General features: G+C 40.3%; 1 protein-coding gene across 1 annotated transcript; it reads left to right on the top strand.

Moving 5' to 3' along the window:
* Positions 1-1093: 1093 nt before the first annotated feature.
* ddx21 (DEAD (Asp-Glu-Ala-Asp) box helicase 21) lies at positions 1094-12279 on the top strand. The gene is made up of 16 exons (XM_080458539.1): positions 1094-1237; positions 2967-3194; positions 3408-3533; positions 4012-4087; positions 4529-4707; positions 4787-4904; positions 5479-5664; positions 5799-5944; positions 6555-6704; positions 6836-6997; positions 7291-7410; positions 8656-8729; positions 9017-9176; positions 9384-9518; positions 9989-10033; positions 11145-12279. The coding sequence occupies exons 1-16, from the start codon at positions 1154-1156 to the stop codon at positions 11436-11438; spliced, it is 2283 nt and encodes a 760-aa protein (XP_080314665.1). The 5' UTR covers positions 1094-1153; the 3' UTR covers positions 11439-12279.
* Positions 12280-12324: the final 45 nt, after the last annotated feature.

The following is a 12324-nucleotide window of genomic DNA, read 5'->3' as shown; positions in this document are numbered from 1 at the left end:
CCCCTAAAACCAGACTGGTATTTCTCAAACAGATTTATCTGGTTCACCACAAGCTCACATTTCTGAAGGATCTGGTTGAAGACAATGTAGAAAGGATCTGGTGCCGCAATTGCAAAATATGACTTATTTTGAAAATCAGTCGTGTTATTCTGAGATATTTGGTTTTCATTTCCTGAAATATAAACATGCTTGTAGTTGTGATCTGTAAATGTCACAACAAACTTTAGGGAAAAACTTAAAGAGGTTGCAGAGAGCCATCTGCTGGAAAGAATCAATCATTACATGCGGTCTGCAACGCGCACTCGCGCTGTTTCTTATAACGTTCTTGAATAATTCGTCAGGAACAACATTGTTTGCATTTATTATGGAAGGACTTGCATATACGTTTTCAGAATCTAAAGTCCACTGGTGTAATTTATTGTGCTTTTAAACGTGATGTTGTACAAAGTATATTTACATCCTTGTCTGCCTCGAGAACAGGCGCCATTACGTCACCCGTTAGGGTTGCCAAGTCCGCTGAGCATGTGCGAGTTTGGGTTTGTTCTTGCAGTACAGTTGCTTGCAACAGAAAGAAGCAGATGTCTATGAACATATGAGAACGAAAGTGTGTTTTATTATTTATAATGACAAATTTCAGGGCTAAACTGAGCGAAATAATCTCAAAATATATCCCACAAAATTTTAATTTACTGCAGACCTTTCTAACTCACATTTGTTTCCTGCAACAGACGAACAGTCTATGAATTTTTCTATTACTAAGTTTTCCTGTTTAACTGGCTCGAATCTTCAGAAACTAAAAGAAATGGGAAGATAAGTGCATCTATACATAAAGAAAAGTGCAATACCCACTGGTTTATTTGGTAAAGAATGTACAAAATAATTTAACTGGTCAGATTGCATTTGTTTGTTGCTGTAAAAAAATGCTAGATGGTATCATGGTTTAACTTTTTCAGCAAGCCTCTTCTGTGTTACTTGTTTTAAGTTTCGTGTCTTTTTTTTCTCCATTTTATTTCAAGAAAAAGTTATTTTTGAGAGGGCGGTTGCTTACGTCTCTCACGAGATCTGGCAACGCAGCACTGTGCGCGTTCCTTTCCACCCGCGTGCCCGAAGAGTTAAACGTGTGTCTACCGAGGGACTCCAACTGGGAAGAGAAATGCCGTCAAAAATCATCTTTGATACCGAAGACACGGAAATGGAAGACGTTGTAGGCACAGCCGCGGAAGTGAAGACCTTGAAGGTGAGCACAATGCGGGATGTCGGCCCGAAGAACCTGCATTAAAACCCGATCTGTTCCCTTCGACGACTCTCGTGTTTGGCTACATGTGGCTGAATGTGCTAACTGTAAACCTCGGGAAAAACGAACTTACTACGCCATACAACCTCGAAGAAAAAGTCGTGAAGCAGTAAAGAAGCTTTGGGCTTTGTTTTTCTTTTATTTGTGTTTTGTGAACGGCGTTACTTTTGTGAAACCTGCTATGGTAAAGTTAGCATTAGGAGCATTGGAAGCGTGGTCATGTCGCTGTGCCGAAGCCGCAGATCACGTGGCAGTACCATGTGTTTCTGAGCTGATCTACAGACCTCGAGGAATCAGCTGTCGACAACTCACAAACCTTACGGAGACCGTCCATGCGTGTGTAGATCTACGCAGTGGACGCGCACTGATGACGTATGCATCAGCTGGTTGTGCCGTAAACAATAGAATTGCCGTGAGTCCCTCGTGCGACCTAAGAATGACAATTTTATTTTTATTTTTTCAATAATACTATAGTGCGTTACTAGTCTTTGTTTCACATTCAAATGTTGTAGTTGTTATTAATAACCCTTTCCGTGAAATTAACATCGTGAAGTTTAATGTGCCATTCATTTTCATATTTAGTGCAGTAACAAAAGTAGGAGATACTTCAAATTCACTGGAATGCATTTTGGTAGATCATTTCTATATAATATAGTTTCATCATATTCATAATTTATTCATCGTCAGTACAAAGACAATGAGTGATTTGAAAGCTATTATTTTATTTAGTAATATACATGTTTTGACTTAAGAGTGGAACATTATTGTCGTCAGAACTCTCCTGCAGGGTGACAAAATGCATCCAATTTATCCTGCTAAACACATTAGATCTACAACTCGTAACTTGAGCTGATGGATTAATACAGCCATACCCAGACCATCCGTTAAAGTCCCACCACACACACACACACACACCAGAGCCGGTGGCAAACCGTTAAACCAGAGGGCGGACATCAGACAGCTGTGACAAAACGCTGATGGCCTGGCCCTTGTTTGAGTTGGCTGCCCACTGCCAGAAAACATAACTTCATATTTAGAGTTCAAATACTGATTTTCTCATTTGTGCCAAGTCCTTATTGGACAAGTTGCTGTTTGCACCTGATGCATCCTTAATAAAGTGGATGCTGCAGTTTGCGCCCAGGTGTTTGAACTGAATTTGCCCAGACGTCAATTTTGTAGCAGTACTTGGGCAGGAAGTGGCCTCGTTTCACGCAAACAAACAAAAATACAGGCAAGTACTGAGAAATGGTTAATGTTCTTTGAATGAGGAAACTAGAATTCACTGTAATAAAAAAAGTAAATAAAATGTATTGCCATGGGGTCTTCAGTTATTCTCCACATAGAAAAGCTCCTGAGTCCAGTTGCCAACCCTTGTTATTTTCACTGTAAGTGATTGTTAGTATATGTAACTAGTGAAAAAACATGCTACCTTCCTTGAAAACCTGTAAAAGTTATCGAAATTATTATGATATTAATAACTTGTTGGCTTATATAAATTTGACTGTAGAAGTTGGTTGAACTTCTATTAAAACTGTTATGAAATGTGATGCATTAATGGCTAATTGAAAACCTGTTTTGTCAGATGGACTTTGAGACTATTTCTATTATTAAACCACAGCATTGAAGCAAGAGTATTGCTGAGTTTTCGCATTCTTTTTTCCAATAACACCAGGTTAAGACCAAGGAGAGCAAGAAACTGAAGAAGCAGCAGCAGCAGCAGCAGCTGTTGGAGCAGCAGGAAGATCCAGATTGTGAGCCTCCAGCACCAAAGAAGAAAAAGAAAAAAGACAAGCAGGAAGCGGACCAAATGAACGGCCACATAGAGGAGCCCACTATAATGAATGATAGCAGTAATGATGTTGAAACACCAAAACAGAAGAAGAAGAAAGGAGACAAAGAGGTCAGTGCTGATTCATTTGTACAGATTTGTTGCTAATAATTTGTCTCTAAAAACACATTTTAATGAATCCTTTAGATGCTTTTATGCATTTCATATGTCTGTGTCAACTTTATATAGGCTGACTAGTTGTATAATAGAATGTATTCAAAATGTAAATGAACATTTTGGTTCTACCTTTGTGTAAAAAGTCACACCACTTTTCTATCTGTTTAGAAAAACAAGAAAAAGCAAGAGAAAGCAGAGGCAGAAACCAATGGACATTCCATCCCGAACACCCCCGTTCAGACCCCGCCACCTTCCAGTGACGACTCCCCCAGCGACAGTGAGAAAGAAACCGTGGTAATGTGGAGAGTTTTTAAAATTTTTATCCCAATAAGTTTAGCTGTATTATGTTTGATGTTGAAAGGTTTGGGTGAATGAATGTTTTTAATGTTTGTTATCTTGCTGCATTTTCTTCGTTTTTACTTGCATCAGCTAGAGATTTGACTCGGTCTTTAAGAGCTTTGAAGCTCATTTTATGTTGGATAGTTTGGTCAGTTGTTGCCGAACTTCCAGTCAAGTAATTGGGCAAATTTGCCAAAATCGGTACTTGTTTTAATTTAAACAACAATAACTGAATCCATGTCGGTGGTGCAGTGAGCTGGTGGAAATGGGTGCAACAACAGAATTTTAATGGTTTTTAATGTTTGATTTTTTTGGGGTTTTTTTTTGCCAATGCGGCATCATTCAATAGGAAAGTAAAATGATTTTCAACGAATGTTACAAAAGAAATTTACTTCTAAACACACATTGTTGTACTTGTTTTGTCTTTGTTTAGGAGGAGACCCCGGAGCAGGGAGAAGGGGCATTCTCCAACTTCAGAATCTCTGACTTCACTATTAATAAACTGAAAGGTACAAAATTATATTCTGATTTTTCCTATGAAATTTTGAAATTAAACAGCTCGAGACCGGAAAGACCTCAGAGATACATTGAGAGTGCAACATGACTGCAAGATTACTTTTTCAGTCACAGTGTTAAATTTGAACTAGTGAAGATTTCATCAACGTGGTTGTTAACCGCTTGATTGTTGTTTTTTAATGTTGCTTGAATCAGACATTTTGAGCAGGTATCTGACACACAAAGTGAACTTTGTAATAAAAATGTGACAATAAGTTGAATTTGATGTAAACTATGATGGATCTGTAAAACACATTTCTTCTGTTCAAAGCCTTTTCCTTCTGAAAAATGTACTTCATGGGCTTTTGGACTCTGTTAAACCACCATTAATCCTCTGTGTCTCTGTTCTCTCCTCCCTCTTTCTTCCTCTCCACACTCTGGTCACACTCCTTCAGCTCGGGGAGTCACTTACCTGTTTGACATTCAGATAAAGACGTTTAATTCTGTTTATGATGGAGAGGACGTCATCGCTCAAGCCCGAACAGGAACTGGAAAGACCTTCTCCTTTGCCATCCCTTTGGTGGAGAAACTGCAGAGGGATTCAGTGGAGATGGTCAGAGGCCGGCCTCCCAAGGTGCACTTCCATACACCCTCACTTTGAGTATCAGTCTCAGTTTGAGTGTTGTTTACTGACCGAGTGGGGCTGTCTCTAGGTCCTCGTGTTGACTCCTACCAGAGAGTTGGCTATCCAGGTTGCCAAGGACTTCAAAGATGTCTCCAAGAAATTGTCCATCACGTGTTTCTATGGAGGCAGCTCGTACAATCCACAAAGTGAGTTTAAGGGAAACTCGGTCAGCTGTTTGCAGAAAACACTAAATATAAGTGGAGAAATGAATTTTTACTGAAATTAAATTCAAACGGTGACTATTCAATAGAATGTAAATTTAATTGACAAATAATTACTATTGTAAGCCTTTTCAAGTTTAGCTGATAAGTAATGAAAATGATGGATCTCAAATATTAGAGTACGTCTTATTGTTTGGAATCGTCACCAAGAAAATTATCTTCATTTTTTTGCGAAACACGTGTATACTACTAGTCAAAGGTTTGAGCACACCATGTATAAGTCTGACCCGAAATATAAAAAACAACTAAAACCGTCTCTCACTGGGCAACCAAAGAGTGTTTGACATGTAGAAGGACTTTTCATGTTAATTGTTTAACATTTTGGGATCTTTGGTCAAATGTAGCTCACTCTCTATACTGTTAAAAAAATACCAAAACATCAAATTTGATGACAAGAACACATCTCGGTACCAGAAAGGTGACTGTTTGTTCCTTTTTGTTACGTAAATGTTTAATTTTGCTCTTTCAACTATCTATGCATTTATCTCTCGTTGTCTAGTTGATGCAATCCGTAACGGCATCGATATCTTGGTTGGGACGCCTGGTCGCATCAAGGATCACCTTCAGAACAACAAACTCAACCTCTCAAAGCTGAAACATGTTGTTCTGGATGAAGTGGACCAAATGTTGGACATGGGATTTGCTGAACAAGTTGAGGAGATTCTGGGTTCATCTTATCAAAGAGGTAAAGCGTGCAAAGTTTTATGTATTGACTCTCCATGTGTTCATAGATATGTGCAGGCACCAGGTGGTATGTTTGAGTCAATAGAAATGAGCTTCTATAGAATTTCAAGACTTGCATGTGCTCTCCATTTGTAGACGGCGAAACCAACCCACAGACGCTTCTGTTTTCGGCCACCTGCCCGCCCTGGGTGTACGAAGTGGCCAAGAAATACATGAGACCAGAGTGCAAACATGTTGACCTGATAGGAAAGAAAACCCAGAAGGCTGCAACAACAGTAGAGGTGTGTGTGTGTGTGTGTGTGTGTGTGTGTGTGTGTGTGTGTGTGTGTGTGTGTGTGTGTGTGTGTGTGTGTGTGTGTGTGTGTGTGTGTGTGTGTGTGTGTGTGTGTGTGTGTGTGTGTGTGTGTGTGTGTGTGTGTGTGTGTGTGTGTGTGTGTGTGTGTGTGTGTGTGTGTGTGTGTGTGTGTGTGTGTGTGTGTGTGTGTGTGTGTGTGTGTGTGTGTGTGTGTGTGTGTGTGTGTGTGTGTGTGTGTGTGTGTGTGTGTGTGTGTGTGTGTGTGTGAGAGATAAGCATGGGGAGGTTTTTTTGTGGTGATTTTAAACTTCGGCATTACTGCACCCCTCCCTCTCTTGTTCAAAGTTGCCTTCATGTACAGTTATTTCAAGTAATAGAGGCTAAAATACTGTCACACATATCCCTGTCAGGAAAACACAGCGAGTTAATTTGCAGTAAAATGTTCTGTATTTATCATGGGCTAAACCAGTCACATTTAAATGAGCCACACATTAAATGCTGGATTAATGATGATCTTTTCTCATTCACTGGCTCTCTTTCTTGCTCTTTTTTTTGTGTGTGTGTGTTTCTCTGCTCGTCCCGTGTGTTTTCTGCAGCATCTGGCCATTGCGTGTCACTGGTCACAGCGTGCGGCCGTTATAGGAGACGTGATCCAGGTGTACAATGGCAGCCAAGGCAGAACCATCGTCTTCTGTGAGACAAAGAGGGAGGCCAATGAACTTTCCTTGAACGCATCCATCAAACAGGTACAGCTGGAGTCTCACACACAATTCACTTGCACTGTTGGTTTCATTTACATGATTTTGAGAAAGGCGGGCCGTTATTGACCTCTTAAGAGTGTCCATTATATCGTCTCTTCTTGCACCTGTGCTTTCAGAGTACCCAGTCCCTTCATGGTGACATCCCACAGAAACAGAGAGAGACAACACTGAAAGGCTTCAGGAATGGAGCCTTTGAGGTTTTGGTGGCTACCAATGTTGCAGCCCGAGGATTAGACATCCCCGAAGTGGATCTGGTGATTCAGTGTTCTCCGCCTAAGGTGTGAGGTCTTTCCAGTTATCAGCCATGTTATAACATTCATTTTGGGGGGAAAAGTACTTCTCATCTGTTGAAGTAGCTGTCATAATGCATAATTTCTTAATTTTTTTAAACATTTACCTTTGATTGATTTAAACAAAGGCACAGCTGCATTTAGACTTTTGTGCCTTTACCGACAGATGCAAATGTACAATTAGTCTAATGTACCCATTTTATTTGCTTACTTTCGTAACTTTCGAAAGCCCTGTCACAACCGGATCGTCTGAAAGTTATACTGTTTGTGTTTATTGTCAGGATGTGGAGTCGTACATCCATCGTTCGGGACGTACAGGCCGTGCAGGCAGGACTGGAGTCTGCATCTGTTTCTACCAGAGGAAAGAAGAGGACCAGCTGCGCTACGTGGAAAACAAAGCAGTGGGTGTCTTTTACAATATTGCTGCAACCGTTTTAGCGGTTTGAGCAGCTGTGCACAAATGTGAAGTGCAATCCTTCAGGTCGTTTTAGTACTTGTGGAATGGAAACAACCCTCTGGTACAGTGGGAGAGTCTGACGTCTCAGTGAGAATAGCCCAGGTTCAGGTGGTTTCTGTGTCCAGTTTGCATGTTTTCCCTGGGAATTCAGTTTGCCTCCTATTTAAATTAAATATCTATATAAATTTTTAAATTTAATTGGTGGCTCTTGACTAACAGACCCTGTTTACACAACATATGTAGTCAAAACTATAAGCTTTTGTTATGTTTTGACAGTTTGCTTTCAAAAAGCACAGCTTTTAGAGACTCATGTAAGCAGAGTGCAGTGTTAAAAAAACACGACTTTGTCTTCATTCAAACATGTAAAATGCAACTTCTCTGAAACTCAGTATTGGCACATTAGCACTGTATTTGCAGTTTATAGATTTGTGTTTCATGTTAGTTGGTCAGCAACAATAACTGGATTTCTGAGTAGTTTTTGTGTTGCCCGCTCCAAATTTAACAGCAAGCGCTGTAACAAAATACATTGTACAGTAGTATTGCATTTATTGCATCCGCTTAGCGGGCCTTTTACTAAAATATATTGAAGAACGACTACTTCAAATGGCTGGAATGTTTACATTGTGTGTGGTTGCATTACAAAACACACCACCAACTCGTGTCCTGTTCAGCAAAGTGCAGTGTTTTCAAGGTTTCTTGTGTTACTGTGTGTCTGCTGATTGTTCTCCGCGTGGCTGACTGCACGTTTCCGTTTCATCCATCCGTCTTCTATGTCGTCTTATCATCTGTCATGTAAACCGGCTCTGTATTGTCTGTGTGTGATCATCTGTCTGAGTCAATGAAGTGGCATCCTGTCCTCAGTGTCTGCTACTTTCACTTATGGACAGCTGGGATCGACTCCAGCTGACCTCTTTGGCTAAAGCAGTGTAGAAAAGCGATGGTACGGAGGCAGTGAGATATGAGACAATCAAAAGTAATGTAGACACAGACGTGGAGGAGTGAAGATTGGAAATGTCATTGTTACAACAGTATTAGAAGCCAATTTTTCCCACTTGTCATCCATACATAAATTACCAATGTAATTTCCAGAGGAGGTTTTTCAGATTTCAGTGCACTTTGTGTGGATCAATATGACAGCATCCTAAATGAGTTTTCATGCTGAATACCTTTTCATTTAACATGATTCCAGGGCATCACCTTCAGGCGAGTCGGTGTTCCCACTGCCAACGATATCATCAAGTCATCAAGCAAAGACGCTGCCAGGTGGGTAAAATGTGACCCGTGAGCCACAATATCACTAAAAAATGCATCAAAATGCAGTGTCTCAAAATATTGACTGAATGAATCTTCTGTAGTTTATCTGCTGTTTTATTATTTTTCATCATATTGAAAATATAAACAATCAGATTTTCACTAGTTGATTTTTGTAAGTGCACTTGTATAACTGCTGCTCTAATCTGTGGTTCCTCCAAGTCAATGCCTGAGTTAGGATGTTTGAACTAGATTTCCTGATGGCATGCAATAGATTGTGATGCTTTTATTGTGTCCAGGTTTTTGGACTCTGTTCCTGCCACAGCTATCGCCTACTTCAGAGCATCTGCAGAGAAGCTGATCGAGGACAAAGGAGCAGTGGATGCTCTTGCAGCTGCCCTGGCACATATTTCTGGAGCCACAGCTCTAGAGCAGAGGTCACTGCTCAACTCTGATGCAGTAAGTCTCACAAGCACCGTGCACCCACCCGTTTAGCTTTTCTCCATGATATGTGCCTGCCCCTCTATGTGCAATTCACATTTTCCCACCTCACATGTTGCACACCTGAGACGAGAGCAGGATGTTTGTTCTCCCGCAAGATTCTCTGATGGGTTTGTTCTGCTTTTATAACTGTGATCCTACCGAGCTCATTGTTTGTTTCTGCAGGGCTACGCTACGATGCAGCTGGTGTGTTCCCAGCCGATGCATAACATTGGCTACGCCTGGAAAAGCATCAAGGAACAGCTTGGAGAGGAGATGGAGAACCAGATTCACAGAATGACCTTCCTCAAAGGCAAAACGGTACGAACATGCGTGGTGCGGCTGGCGTTAACATGCCACACGTTTTCCACCCCATTTTGGATTCTATTGAAGTTAAGAGTTGCATGTGAAATGAAAACAAAAACATCTGACTTCTTCTATGTAGTTTCAAATGAAACATTAAAATCTCTGTAGTAGTGAATGAAAATAAACGTGTTATGTTGTGTATATAGTTTTCACTGAGTTTTAAGTGCAGGGCCCCCATAATCAGCCAGTCAGCGATGTTATTAGATTTGACTTGAACTTTTTTTTTTTACCAAAGAAAACACCCGAGAGTGTCACACGAATGGTAACATTCCATCTTACATTTGAATTCTGACACACTAAGTACAAAGCTAATTATCTACAAAAACAAAGTGGTGAATAAAATATGGATCCGTGAAGCCTCTGTGAGTGTGATGATGCCCTTTATGACACAAACACTGACATCTCACCCTTGCTGTGTCTAACAGGGAGTTTGTTTCGACATCCCGGCTGATAAAGTCAAGGAGATTCAGGTAAGAGCAGCAACAGAAACCACCTGTTTAACCTATTTGGTCTGGACTCTGGACTGTTTAAACCATGGACGTGTATATAAACATGGACGTCGCACCGAATGCTGAATCCTACGCTTCAAATTAGACCAAGCAACTTTTCATGACTTGAAATTGGGAAAGCATGGGTTTAAATTTATTTTATTTAAAGATTTTTTTTTTTATTGAATGTATGTACTATTACGATAATGTGATCTTATTGAATGATTTCAACATAACTCAAATATTTTACACATTTTAATACAAACTGGACACACTTCAGTGATTTTGATTATATTGCAAATGTATTACTTCTATTGTACTTATATTCATTCACACCACACCTTGAATATATTTTTTTAATTTACTGTGAATAATATTCTGCATATAATCACCGGTTCCCTATTACTGCTACTGCCACCACTAACACCTCAGCTAGAAGATAAACCTTCTATTTTGAAGGATCTCACTAAAATATGCTGGAATGAAACCATCAAAGTACTTTTTATCCAGAAAAACTACGGCTGACCCATTTATTTATCCCCATCCACCGATCTGTCATGCCTGGTTAAATATGGCGGTTGTGTTTACATCACTACATCAGGCAAAATGGGTCAACGGGATTTTATAGGAGTTCGATGACGCTTTTACTGCCTTGTGAATACAGAACCCCCCAAAAAACTGCACAACATTTCCTGTATTAAGTCTAAAGGTCTAGTGTCAATGAATGTAAATATTGTACAAGTGTATATTATAATACAAATCACCAAACAGTGTCCAGTTTGCATTAGAATGTGTAAAATACGATGTTAATATTATGTTAAAAGTATTCAATAAGAGCACACTGTCATAATAGTAGATACTCCACATACATTCAATAAAAAAAAATCTTTAAAAATAAATAAATATAAAACCCATTTCCCAAATTTCAAGTTAATAAAAGTTGCTTAGTTTAATTTGAGGCGTAGGATTCAGCTTTCTGTGTGGCATCCAAGGTTGTTGAGAATTTGGTTTGAATTGAGGGGAGGGATTCACATTTTGTGAGATATACCTGTACGTTTGTCCTGCTGAAATCCAACCATTGGTGCTCTAACAGGACGGCTGGAAGGACGGTCGTCGCTGGCAACTGTCTGTCGCCACCGAGCTCCCAGAGCTGGAGGAGAAGCCGCAGAGCGGTAACCGCGGTGACAGAGGCTTCGGCAGCGGTAACCGCGGTTTCAGAGGAGGAGGAGGAAGAGGAAGAAGTTTCGGGGGCCGAGGTGGCGGGTTCCGGGGGAATGGCGGCGGTTTCCGGGGCAATGGAGGCGGTTCTCGGGGCAATGGTGGTGGTTCCCGGGGCAATGGCGGCAGAGGACAAAAGCGCAGCTTCAGCCACGCTTTCGATCACTAACCCTTAGACTGACTGACTCTCACCAGAGCTGGCAGTGTCTGTGCCAGGTTACAGCTGTTAAAAATCTCCATTGGTCAAAATGCTTTCTTATTCAATGTGGAATTCATGAAAAGGACAAAACCTGTCATCTCAACAACGCGGTTAATTTTTAGGTAACCAGGGTTGAAGATGGCATTTTTCTTTTCCAGTCCTCAGCACAGTAAGCTCACAGCCCTTTAGATATCCTTGATGCATGCTTCTCTGAGGCAATACATTAGCTAAAACTCTGAAAATGACATTCTTGAAACTACTCTACAGTATAAAATAGTACATGATTTGGTTGCCATGTCTTGAATGGCAGAAAATTTGAAACGGTGACTTTTTGATCTTCTAAAGAAGTAAAATATGAATTTTGTATGTCATTCGCAGGGTTTAAGTTTAGTGTTACCGTTTTTCTTATGCTTTTTTTTTTTTTTTTTTTTTTTTTTTTTTAATCTGTATTTGGGGAACAGTTGCAGCAATCAGACTTTGGCCTTTTGCCAGGGTACTCACCTTTCTGATGGAACAACTTGTACACTGAAAGTGATTACACAACTTTTGTAATTCCATGAAGGTGCACTATAATGCATGCATGTAGGAGGTGCTGTGTTTCTTCTCTTCACCCTCGGGGAACAGTGATGAAACAGCTGCTGACCTTTACAGTGTGCTCTGTGTCGGATTGCTGCATTACCCTTTGCTGAAATCTTTCCCCAAAAATATATTGGATGATTGCCTTGCAATTGACTCTATTTAATAACTTCTGTCAACTGCCTCCATTCATTTGAATGAGATGACTTGTTCATTAATAAAAAGGTTAACCTGTATTGTGGTTGTTTTTTGTTTTTTTTACCCCATATGTGGAGGGGTG

The sequence above is a fragment of the Lipophrys pholis genome (assembly GCF_963383615.2).
Source record: "Lipophrys pholis genome assembly, chromosome: 2".
Lineage (NCBI taxonomy): Eukaryota > Metazoa > Chordata > Actinopteri > Blenniiformes > Blenniidae > Lipophrys > Lipophrys pholis.
This window is presented reverse-complemented; position numbering and strand designations above follow the sequence as displayed.